The sequence below is a fragment of the Erithacus rubecula genome (genome assembly GCF_903797595.1).
Source record: "Erithacus rubecula genome assembly, chromosome: 2".
In the NCBI taxonomy this organism is placed as follows: Eukaryota; Metazoa; Chordata; class Aves; order Passeriformes; family Muscicapidae; genus Erithacus; species Erithacus rubecula.
Window position 1 is genome coordinate 53,017,788 of NC_136685.1, and position 12,926 is coordinate 53,030,713.

Consider the following 12,926-nt stretch of genomic DNA (forward strand, 5'->3'; position numbering starts at 1 on the left):
AAATAATTGAATCCACCAGTGATTTAATAATAACAGTAACTGTAATAATAATGTTAAAAGGAAAATAACAGGTCTTGCCCTTTCCATGGATTTTGCTGGGCTTTGATGTCCTGCATTTGGAGTGTCACCTCCCTCCCTGTGCACCTGCTCTTATCTAGGTGATATTTTATATGAGAGATTTCAAAGGTCCAGAGCAATTTACACTGAAGATAACATTGTTGATACTGACGTAACAGAAAGTGTTGAATATTACAGTATGTGTTAGTATTCTGATTTAAAAACAACAAACAAACAAAAACCCCAAAACAAAAGTACAAAGCTCTGTACTTGTGTTCATTCTTAATAGCTGGGTTTAATGGAGACTTCCATCCTTCTGTAAGTTTTTTCATACACAGGGGAAGGGTTTGTGCTGGATTTTCCCCCTTCAGTCTTTTATTATTTTCCTTCTTTCACTGTCAATTCAAAGACTGAAATTGAACTGAAAAAGTGCTTATTTCTTTGCTATACATGATGTTGAATAAGATTCCAGTGACTTGCCTGGTTCAGAATTCTAAGCCATAGCTTCATCAGTTTCAGTGTATTGTTCAATTTTAAAATGAATGGTATATATGTAGTATTTTTTATTGATTAATTTGGTTTTTGATAATTTTTAGTTCAAAAATTCAGAGTAATATCCGAATTCCAATGCTACATGTTCCAGAAATTGCTTTCTTACTATCTTTATTAACTGCTTAATGAACAAAATTGCATAGTAAACTGTAGAGTTGTTAACAACAACACAAATAGTTTTTAGTTACTGAAGTGCTCACAGTGTTTGAAAAGAATAAACTTGAGAAATAATTAGGTGCCTTTTAAAATGGAAGGAATTTTTGCCATGTCACAATGTGATTCTGGCATCCTACTCAAGGCTAACTCAGCAAATTTTGCTGAAGGGAAAGGAGAAAAAAAGGGAAAGAATTGTGTAGCCATCTATGTGAAGTTATTGAAGTATTGCTTCAATGTGATTTTCCCACAGAAAATAGTGACTGGAAAGCTGATATGTACACATTTTCCCTACCCAGAGCTCCCCAAATTCTTTTGCATAATAAAGTCTGCATTATTGCAGTATCTTTTCTATCAGGTCTTCTGGCAAAGTACTTTATTACATTCTACACTTAAATGGAATAGCTGTTGTAACCACATCATTGGCTTCTTTTTAATTACTGTATAAGCACTGATGGTATGTATATTTTTTCTGAAGAGTTTATGGAATAAATCCAATACTTGGTAATGTTAAAAGAAATCCATCTCTGCATTTGAGCAGGCATTAAATCCTGCTCTAACATGCTGGACAAAGATAATACAGTGCTTGTTCAATAACTTCAGTGCATCCAGAATCCAGAATGAGCACAGCCATAGTTTCCAGTCAGTGCAAGACACTGTGGTCAGTCTTAATGTGGCATCCTACAGTTGCTTCCCATGGTGTGGACCCAGATCTAGTATGAGCTGGATGCTAGGAAGTGGGAAAAGGTTTTACTGCCTAAGAAAATTATAGGTATCACTTAAGGGCTATGTCTTCTTTTTGTAGTTTGTGGTTAATGGCAAAATTTTGCCTTCTTAGAACAGTATACGAGGAAGGAAGGAGGGCAGTAAAAAGTTTTCTATAAAATATTTAAGAAATAGATCATCATGAAAGAATGATATAAAGGAAATAAAGAAAGGCATGATGATATATGTCTATGCTGAAGGACTTGAGAAGAAATGATATACACAGGCTCAGTTGTGACAAGCATATTCATATACTGCTAATTAACTACAAAAACCATAAATATTTGTGGAAGTGAAAACCACTGGTGAAAACAGTGAAATCAGCATCCAAATCAGCATGTTTATGAATTTCAGTACAACTGTATAACAGTACAGAGAAAATGAGTGCTTTCAAAACCATTCAATGGTAATTTAATATTGCTTTCTTTTCCTTCCCGTCCCACAGGTACTCTGTGTCTGCATGTTAACAACAATCCTAGGATGTATATTTGGCCTGAAGCCTAGCTGTTCAAAAGATGGTAAATAACATGCCTTTTATTTAGTAATATTACTAAACAGTTCCTTTTTTTTTTTTTTTTTGTGAATTAATTTTCATATAATCAGAATTCACCCTTCTTGCTGCAGGAGGAGAGTATTGCTTGAAGCAGTATCAGTAAACAGGGTATAAAAATAACAGAAAATAAACCTGGGGTGTACTCAATAATTGTGTGTACTCACTTGAGAGGTAAACTGATCCTGGTAGTCAGTGTCTGATCTGGCAGCTTCCATGTATCCCAGCTGTCACTGTGGTGATGTCACATGGCTGGCTTTTTTCAGTTCACCATTTAAAAAAATGAAAAGAAACAACAAAACACAACAACTTCTATTTCATGTTGTCCTGGAACATTTGTTTTTTCATCTTTTCCAGTCAATTATGGAGGAAAAAAAAAGTTATTTTTTTGCTGGTTAGAATTGTAGCCTGAAAACATTCCTGGAGGAATTCCTCTGTCTATTTTCTGTCCTGAAAAATATGTGGTTATTTCAATGGTGAAGTTTCTTCAGGTAGAAGATTATGAAAGATTTTTTTTTTTTCCTAAAGAAATTAGTCTTCACTTTGGCAACAACTAGGAAGAATAATTTCAAAGTGAACATAAAATGATTTATACCAGAAGTTCAGTTTATAAAATTTCTGTTACAATATATATATATAGGTTTCTTCTCATTTTATTACATCTCTGCAGTATTGGTATCTCAGACCAGTATTGATATCTCATTGGTATCTCAAAATATCTCATTTTCCTAATATCATACACCTCAAGTTTCTTCAGAAAAGGAGCCAAATCATGGAGGATTTCCCTCACTCCCTTCTGGTGATTGCTTAGAATTAGACAGTGTGACCAAATTCTTAAAGGTTTTGTTTTGTTTTGTTTTAAATGATTATTCCCCTGCCCTCAGCAAGCCCAGTCTAGTGGAAGAATGCTGTGTCTTTTTTTCATATTTAAATTGGACAAAAAATAGATCAGTGAGAAGTATACTCAAGTTTGCATCTCTTGTGTCTGCTTTGGAACAGCCCTCCTTACATTTTGAGGTTCTAGATATTCTGAGTGACTGTACACACATCTTCCTTTGACACAGAAAGGCAAGGACAGTCACAACTAGCTTTTATTTCATTGGTTTCTGCCAATACTGAAACACCACATTCCTGCTAAAAGAGAATGGAACCCTTTGATCCATATGATGAAAAAATATTTTTTTGTTCAGTAAGAGGAAATAAGACTTTCCTTTGGCTGTCACTGTTTTTGCAGCCATCCTGTAAGATGTGGAATGGCCAATGGTGTCATTTCACACGCTGGCTGTATCAGTTTATTTTTATTTAGCCTGTTGACTGATTTGGGCTCAGCCACTGACATCTAACACTATCCAATATTACAGTGAAAACCTGCAAAGGTCGTTGCTTTGAAAGGACCTTTGGAAGCTGCCGTTGTGATAAAGATTGTGTCAAGCTTGGAAACTGCTGCTTAGATTACCAGGAAGCATGTATACAACCAGGTAAGGATGGAAAAAGCTGAGGGAGCAATCTCTACTGCTCTTTGGCAAGGGACAGCTCAGTGTGTGTGAGTACTGCTGTGGTCAGGACTTATTTCAGGTGGGCTGTGAGTACCAAGCAAGGCTGCTGAGCAGCACAGTGGGTCTGATGCCACTCATCTCCCCTTTTTGTGCTCTCTGTGTCACATTCCTGGATGGAGTTGCAGTGGTGTGGTGGTACTGGGGACTCCTGTGGAAACATCAGGGCTCGGATACAGCTGCTGTTTCACACAAACAAAGCTGTATTTCACCCAGCTGGAGCACTCAGGAGCTGACATAGTAGGCTGGCTTTGCCATAGCTCTGTGAGGAGAGAGGCTGCAGCAGACTGTGCTGCTGCCCTCCCCCTTGGAAGGAGGAGGAACAATGGCAACTCGAGGCCTTAGCCAGCTTTTTGTTCACTGCTGATGAGACAACAGTGCTCCACATTGTCCCTGGCATCAGGGGTAACTCCTACGCTCTTGGGCAAGCCTGGAATAGAAGTGAGCTCTGCACATTGCATTTGTCTGTCATCGCCTGAGTGAGAAAGGGAAAGGACAGAGCAGCTCTGTGGAAGCTGCCACCTCTCCTTACCCAGCTGCCCAGGCCCTCGACCTTGCTACTCCCCAGCCTGAGTGTGAAGCAAGGGTCATGAGCATGAATCAAGGCAGGATGACAAAACAGGTTGCTCTGGTGAAGGATTGCGAAATGAGAAGCATCTGCCGTGATTTGCCAGAAGGCAAAGGTCAAATAGGCAAACGTGTGAAAAATACCCAGGAGAAATTTTACAGGAAAAGATAGTAGTGTGTGTAGGACACCAAGGACAGCACTTGACTATTTTCTGTACTTTGGTTTTGCCTTTATGCTTCAAAAGCATCATTCCTTTCAGTTAACTTTTCTTCTTCTTATTCCTCTTTACATACATTTGATTAATTTCTGGGCGAGACCACACTGATACATTTAAAATTCCAAAGTGGACTTTGAAAACCAAATAATTAAACTGAGCTCAGATCCCTGCTTCAATTGACTGCTATTGAAAGGTCAGGTTACACGTATATAGTTGATATATCTAGATATATAGTCACATGGGTTTTACTCTGCCTGTTCTATTGCATCACTCCTGAGTATAAAGGTTTTTTAAAAACAAGCTGGAGAGTCTGTCTTAGCACTAGAAATGTGAATGAATCCATTGGTGGTGTTTTTTGTGTTCGTTTTATTTTTTTTTTTAATTAGCCCTAACATCAGTGGAGAATCAAATTCTAATTTCCCTATAGTATCATGTAACTAGAAACATAATTCTTCTCTCTATCATGGAAGTAAAGATCTATTTGATATAGTGGAATTACTGAAGTATGGTAACCTGAAAGTAAGATTAACTTCCTGACAATGCTTTCAGGGATTTCTAATTGCTAGTCATGTATGAAAATCATTGAATGCCCTCTGCTCAAATGTTTAGATTTGGCTTCCATGTCTGTGTTAAGATCTTCACTTAAGTGAATGTTTATGACTGATAACAAATCATAGAATCACAGAATATGCTGATTTGGAAGGGACCCATCAGGATCACCAAATCCAGCTCCTGGCCCTGCACAGGACACCCCAAGAGTCACACCATGTACCTGAGACCATTGTCCAAATACTTTTTGAACTCTGTCAGGCTTGGTGCTGCCACCAGTTCTCTGGGGAGCCTGTTCTAGTGTCCAGCCACCCTCTGGGTGAAGAATCTTTTCCTGATATTTAACCTAAAGCTCACCTGACTTAGCTTCATGCTCTTTCATGGACCCCTGTCACTGGTCACCAGAGAGAAGAGATTGGTACCTGCCCCTCTGTTTCCCCCCATGAGAATGTTGAAGACTATAATGGGGCTTTTCCTCAGTCTCCTCTTGTCCTGAAGAGGCTGAACAAACCAAGTGACCTCAGCTGCTCCTCATAAGGTTTCTCCTCCAGACCCTTCACCATCCTCATGGTCTTCCTTTGTGCAGTCTCTAACAGTTTAATATCTTTCTTATCTTGTGGCACCCAAAATTGCCCCCAGCACTGGAGGTGAGGCTGCCCCAGAGCAGAGCAGGACAATCCCCTCCCTTGCCTGGCTGGAGATGCTGTGCCTGATCCCCCAGGACAGGGATGGCCCTCCTGGCTGCCAGGACAAGCTAACTCAAATTCAATCAGGACATCCAGGTCTCCAAATGATACAATGTACTGGAATATGCCATTCAGAGAAACCAACACTTTTCTCTAATAAAATTAGCACTGGAGTTGAAGTCAGTAGGTCTTCCTGTGAGCTTATGTATAGAGTCTTAAACAGTGGCAGTGATGCCTATGCCTAAGAGGTCCTGAAAGAGACTGGAGTGCCTAATGATAACTGGTGAAATCCACTGTGACTTCAAATGCAAGTCAGAATAAATTAATGCTGCTCAGTGTTTTCTAGGCATTCCAAATTCAGACTCTTTTTTTTTTTTTTTTTCCTCTGGGGGAATTTTTTGGGAACTTTTTAGTAGTATGTGTTTACCAGATTAAACCCACATAAATCAGCATATTTCAGGAGATCTGTACAACAGATTCCTCTTGACCTGTGATATTTATGCCTATATGATGCAAAACTATTTTGATGACTATGCTCTTGGGTACTTAGTCATGGGTGTTTCTGTTTCCTGAAGTGCCAAAGTTTGCAATACTGTGCGTGTATGAGATAGCTCATTATCTCCATTACACCCGAGGACTATTTCTCAGTGAGTAGAGATATGAGACTGAACTTAACACTTGCTTTATGAGTTCTGGATTTACAGCAGTATTAATCAGTGTGCTGTCCTTCTATCTCACCTGTTTTTTAGCCCACATATGGACCTGCAATAAATTCAGGTGTGGAGAAAAGAGGAGACCAGAATATCGTTGTTCCTGTTCAGATGATTGTGTGGAAAACAAAGATTGCTGTGTCAATTATCAAGCTGTTTGTAAAGGTAAATATCATCAACAAATTACTACCATCTTTCATATGTTCTCTTATTTGTATAAAAGGAGCAAGAACATAATATGACTTTAAAAGAATCTGGTAAAATGGAAAAAAATTGCATTATCAGTAAGAATGTACTGTCTTAAGAAATAAATTGTACTCATTTGTTTTAAGGAGAGGCAAGCTGGGTTGAAGAAGAGTGTGAGAACATTACTGAACCTCAGTGTCCAAAAGGGTGAGGAAATTTTATATTTGCATAGCTCTGCTCTCTGCTTGCATTTTATTTTTGAGATTGTTTTCCCTGCTGTGCCTTCCTGGGACCTGCCTGCCTTTTACACACGCAGTGAAAACAGCTGCCAGACAGAGATGAACACCTGCTCAGCCAGCATTTTGTGCTGCTTATTAACACATCAGGTTGCTCTATCTCAACACTTGTTTGACTTGCAAGATAAGCCTATTCCTCAACCCTGTTGTGTGTGCCCAGGGCAACTCTGCCTGGTTGCCAGCCATATTATTGACTTACACGTGCTACAACACCCACCATTCCAAATATTTTGGGATCATCCAGCAACCTTAGAGTCCTAAGACTGTCTCCCTCACTTGTCTTCTTAAAAGACCTTTCCAATAGCTTGCATTTTCCAGCCTCAGAACTGCAAATTGTGGGCAAATCTCTGCTCTAGCTCCACCAACAGTGGGGCAACACTATTTGCAAGCTGTCTGAATTACTTTCTTTAAAAGGTGTAAAGTTCTATGGGATCCTAGTATTCTCTGGCTCAGCTCCACATTGGGTCTGCTCCTGCAAGTTATGTATACACTGTGTGAGGAATGACTCATGAGGTTTATGGCTTGCATAGTACAGCAAAGCTCCCAGCCAGGGAAAAAAAAGCTTGTATTACTTGATCTGTTTTGCTGTGGGATCTTCTAATTAACTTTATAGTTAAAGTCAACTATAAACTATGATTGTATGTCTGAGCTGTCAATAGAAGTGACTTAAATTCTTGCAGTAGTAAATACTTGCTAGACATGTTATGGGACATATTCTGTATTCTATAACTATATAACTATATTCTTGTCTGACAAGTATCAAAAAATGCAGATTTATTTTATTTTGATTTTGAAATTATAATTCAATGGGATATTTCTAGTAAAGTAAAACCATTTTATTTCTTTCCTATATCATGGCTTTTTTGACTTAGGATATTTCAATCATGCTGTATTTATTCACCGGAGTTACACCACTATTAAACAAAATACATTTCCTTTTGAAATATTTCATACCAATTGAGTGCCTTTCACTCTGATTCAGAGCACTAACAGAGGCTGACATGTCACAGCTTTCAGCAGGACAGAAACTGGAGCTTCTGTCCACCTTGTAGTCCAAGTGCCCAGTAATTCCATATGTGGGAAGGTGACAGCCAGGCAGTTCTTGAAGTTTTTGTTGTTAACTTTTGGTCTGAGTTCAGGAGTCATTTGGGACCTCGTGCTGGGAGCTGAGTCTAGGGTGCTGCTTTCTCTAAGGCAAGGTTGGGAAGTGTTGCCCCCAAGAGGTTGCTAAACAAATAAGAGTCTTGTGCAGATCCACAGTCAAAGCTACTGACGCAAGTGCCCCAGGGCAGCTCCTGTTGATAAACTTGTTTTTAGGGTTTTTTGTTTGTTTTTTCTTCTGTTCAGCTCATGAAAGGGAGGCATAGTTACTACTCTAAAATTGTTTTAATCCTGGTAAACCCCAAAATGTTGCAATAAAACCCAGCCCAGGAAAGGGTGATGTGTGGTCAAAGTTGAATCAAACAGTGTTGACTGAAGGCTCGTGTTGAACTGCTAGCACTCAAGCCTCTCCCAAAAGTAACAACTCTGTAAACAATCTACTTTTTCCTGTGCTGTGTGGTAAGCAGGAGTGCAGGTGAATTTAGTTGCAGTGCTCATTTTGAGACTTCAGGATATCAGTTCTGATTCTGTACATGCTAATGCAATGTATTTTGTGGGTTCAGATTGATGGTTTTACTCTGTCTTAGTTTTAGCTGGGTTTTAGCTGTTCCTGTGGTGCAAAATAGACAAAAGATGACACACCATCCAATAAGGTGTGTAATCTGAGAAACCCCATAATTTCTGTGAGACTGATCAACTGCTTAAAATGAACTACACAACTAAGTCTTTCCAAAACTGGATTCTATGTTGTTTAATAGGGTTATAAACTCAATAGTCTGTAAGATCTCAGGAGTGATCTAGTCCTTCCCACTGTTCTAGGAGTGAAATAATACTCAGACAGATCAAACCTACTTAATCAGTTTATCCTGGTACTTACATAGTTGGCTTTACTGATGACTTTTTGCTGTCTTTTTGCCCTTGTGTCTTTTTGTGTACTTCAGGCCTGTTACTTTCTGTTCCATCTTCATTGAGCTGTAAGAGTATCTGATTACTTTCTCTTTGCTGATCTCTGTATCTGGAGATTGCTCTTATGCTTCCCATTGAGGCTTTCTGTACATTTAGTGGAAAAGAAGGCTTTTCTTCCTGTGCTTTGTAGCTGTATGCAGTCAGGAATGTGAGTGTGTGTGGGACAGCAAGTTTTCTGTGTACTTCATTCAGCTTTTCAAGGGAGCTTCCTTTTCCTTCCTATTTTGTTTTTTTTTTTCTCTCTCTTTCTTTTAATTATGGTCTAACCTGCCTGCAGTGAGGGGGGTCAGCTTGGCAATGTGTTCCACGGTTCTTTCCTCTCAGAGCATCCAGACTGGTGAACTTACTAGACCACAGCAAGCCTGTGTTGCCTGTATAGTGCTTCCATAGAAGCCAGTTTATAGGAGGGGATAATTGCTACTGCATTTCCTTCAGTTTGGAGTCAGGATGTGACTGTGGCACACCTATTTATCCAGGAGCTGAGAAACACTCTTGTCTTACTGTTTGGACACAGCCAGCATGAATCACCAAAAGGACCAAAACTTGAGCCTCCCAGGCTTGCTTCCTCATGACAGCCCGTTCATGAAGCAGCAAGTGCAGTCCTGGCTACTGACAGGAAAAAGCGTGGAAGTGGCTGGTGTACCTCGGAATGGAGCTTGGATCAGTGTGTCTGGGGATTTTACTGGAGCTGTTCCAAAGAGAGTGCATTTTAGCATGATCTGTCATGCTTTGCTTCCATGAGCACTAGGGCAGATCACTAAATATATGAGTTTTGGCATGTGTAGAGTATACAAGAAGTGAAATGAGCAATTGCCATCCTTGTGGCAATGGTCTATTTTGCCAAATTTAATTTTACATGTGCAAAGGGGTCAGTAGTTAGATTTGCAGACAACCAAAACATGTATTTAACAGTTGGTTTACTTGTAAATGCCAAACCAGAAACAATTGCGTAAAGTCCCTTTCTAAATGGGTTTTTTTAAGTTTGGTGGGGTTTTCTGGTTTTGGTTTGGTTTTTTTTTTTTTTGTTTTGTTTTATTTTTTAAAGTTAGACTTGTTGGTAAGTAATATTGAACAGCCTTTGCCTCAAAGTTCACATTTTATTGCACAGAACTTTGCAGTGAAGATTTTGGACCTCTGCATTGAAGTGAATCAATTTATTGAGAAGGGGTATGGCAAAGGTACTTGCAAACCTTGTAGAGATCAGAATCTGTGGTGCAAAAAAATACTTGTAGTATGTGCAAAGGTAGTGCATAAAGTTTCCTTACTCTTCTGCTTTACAGCTTTAGTTTTGACCTAAAAATCGTTCATTTCTTGTTCCCACCTGTGCCATATAAATTAAAAAGCAGGCTACAAATGTACATCTTAGAAATGCATCTAAAAGTTTTATTCTGTTGGGGTATAGGGTAGTCTGTGTAATAATTCTGACTAATTAAATCCTTTTGACTGTTGTCCAAGTTGTTGATTAAAATTTTCTTAGAATAGACATGTTTTGGTTGCCTGACTATTCCTTAGTTTAATATCGTTATGTTTGACTGACACATAGCTTAAAAATGTTTCATTTGCAAATGACTCTTAAAATTTTTTTTGTGGGGTACATCACTAAAGAAATTGTCAACACTTTGTAAATAATGTTTGTCTTCTATCCTCACGGTTTTATTTTTGGAAACTAAAGTATAACAAAGTTTTTAAAAAATGTACATATAAAAAAGGAAAATGAGCTTGCAATAAAACACATAATATTTTAATACTATAATATTATAATATATAGATATTAAATTGTTTTAGAATTTCCATGTTTTCAATAGTTATTGAAACTAGCACAGCAGTGATTTTCTTCAGTCTCACATGCCCTCATGTCTATAGGTCAAACACGGGGTATGTTTTCCTCAAGGAAGAAGTTACTGATGTTACAGAAGTTACTATTCCTGTCTGTGACGCAATCTTTTAAGTACTTACAGTTGGAGAGAAATTGTTTGAACAGGGCTGAATCTGGGAACAAGTCAAGACTGGAAAACATAGGTCCTGTGGAGATTGGAAGGGGAGATTTTATTTTTCTTGGTTCCAGTGAAATCAGTTTCTGGATTTATCTGTCAAGTTCCTGGCAGAAATGCTGTTACAGTGTTTCCAGTCACAGGGCCACATTTTTGAATTTGGAGATTGGTTACTTCTGGAGAAGTAAGCAAGTTCCTTTTGGTTGGATAATCTTTGTAAGATGCAAGGAAAAATATGTGTTTTACTTGCTGATTTAATGTACCCTGTACATTAGATTTGATTACATTTCTGTGCAATCTCTGTGTGTATATACATATATATATATATAAATCATTGTTTTTCATCTAGGTTGCAGGTTGTTCAGGAGCAAAGGGAATAAAGGAAAGCTTGGCTTTGCATTCCCTTATTTCTTTCCCTGCTCTTAGCTCGGGGTGGGAAAACAGGGTTGGAGGGGCTGAGTGTTGCTTCAATGGGACTGATTTCAGGATAAGGGGTACCAAACCCACTAGGTGGTTCACCTGAGCATCTTGGCTTGTTCTTCACCTTGTAGGTGTGTTTGAAATCAGGCCTGACTTTTCTGTGCATGTGCTGCTGCAAACCTCAGCCTCTCTGGGTGTGGATTGCTCTGCCAACCCTCAATCAGAGGGACCAGACAGCTTGTTTGCTCACCACTGTGCCACCAGAACTTCCTGCTGGGGAGGACTCCTTGGCATGGCTTATAGCCCCATAATGGACATTCCCACTGTCTGGGGGAAACTCTCTTGAAATTAGTGGTAGGAAACTCTTTCTCAGAGTCTGTCTTTTAATTTCTGTTCAATTTCTGTTTTTTTCAGATTTACCAAGTCTCCAGTGCTACTGTTTTCATTGGATGGCTTCAGAGCAGAATATTTGCAGACTTGGGGTGGACTCCTACCTGTTATTAGCAAATTACGTGAGTAGCTTCTTTGTCTAAGAAATATTATGACGTCTTACCTGAAAAAAACAGAGATGCAGCTTTGCTCATTCTTTAAAATCCTCACTTTCCTGCCATGAATATGGAAATTGTTGTTGCCCTAAAGAACACCCATGCACAAAGAACTTGAGATGTTGGTAGAGTGGTAGGACAAGAAAGAGAGGGTTTGAGGAATGGGTCCTTTTGATTTCCTGAAATCTTGTAAGTGATAGCCCCTATTATATTTAGGAGGTGGATATTTTTGCTGTGAGGTTATTTTATTTCTTCAAAATAGATGTAGATCCTTTTTACTCTATAATGCATATCATCTCATATTTAGGTGGAATGGTTTTGGAAAATGGAAAGCAAGACAGAAAGCTTTTGATTATATTTGGAAAAAGAAGACAGAGGAGGAAGAGACTAAGAAGAGATGATTTAGAAGGACTGGTAGAAATGTAATGAATCCAAGAATACCTTAATTTAACAAGCATTTCCAGGGGAAATATTCTCCAGCTTTTTTAGTGTCTTACTTGATTTGGTAGTGTCTTAATAATTTTAGTTACTTTTCCTGTTTCTGTTTTGGCTGTGGTCTGTAGAGAATTGATGGTATTTCTTATCCCAAAAATATGCCAATCTTCTTGACATTCATAAATTACTACCTGGGGTGCCTGGCTTCAGTTTGACTAAAAATAAATCAGTAAAAATACTTTCTTTTTTACACAGTGGTTGTTACAACTTGTAGTGTTCCAGAGGATAACAATTCGCAGATGTATTTGAGGTTTTGGGTTCTTTTTAGTTTTGTTCCATGCCAGAATAAAATGAGACATTTGCAAAGTTTTCATCAGTTGCAGTTATAAAACATTCAAACTGGAAAAGATTTCTGGGCCATTTCTGGGAGAGATTGGCAAGTACAAATTATACTAGCTCTGTCTGAGGTACAAGATAGGAGTGTCCCAAAGCATCTGTAGGGCTTCCAGTCTGCAATATCCACTTACACATGTAAAGTTTCTTCATTCTTTGGTCTGGGTAGACTACAGTGGGACTTGTCTTCCTGACTTCTGTAATTAACTTGTACTTCTGTTTGCACTGAACCC

The 12,926-nt window shown here is 38.7% G+C and overlaps 1 protein-coding gene across 1 annotated transcript in view; it reads left to right on the top strand.

Moving 5' to 3' along the window:
• The window catches only part of ENPP1 (ectonucleotide pyrophosphatase/phosphodiesterase 1), a 51,865-nt gene that overhangs the window by 13,171 nt on the left and 25,768 nt on the right, over positions 1-12,926 (top strand). Inside the window, exons 2-6 of the mRNA XM_079325151.1 lie at positions 1,973-2,045; positions 3,439-3,555; positions 6,400-6,525; positions 6,693-6,753; positions 11,735-11,832. Of these exons, the coding sequence (XP_079181277.1) occupies positions 1,973-2,045; positions 3,439-3,555; positions 6,400-6,525; positions 6,693-6,753; positions 11,735-11,832 (475 nt within the window). The remainder of the gene's footprint in view (positions 1-1,972; positions 2,046-3,438; positions 3,556-6,399; positions 6,526-6,692; positions 6,754-11,734; positions 11,833-12,926) is intronic.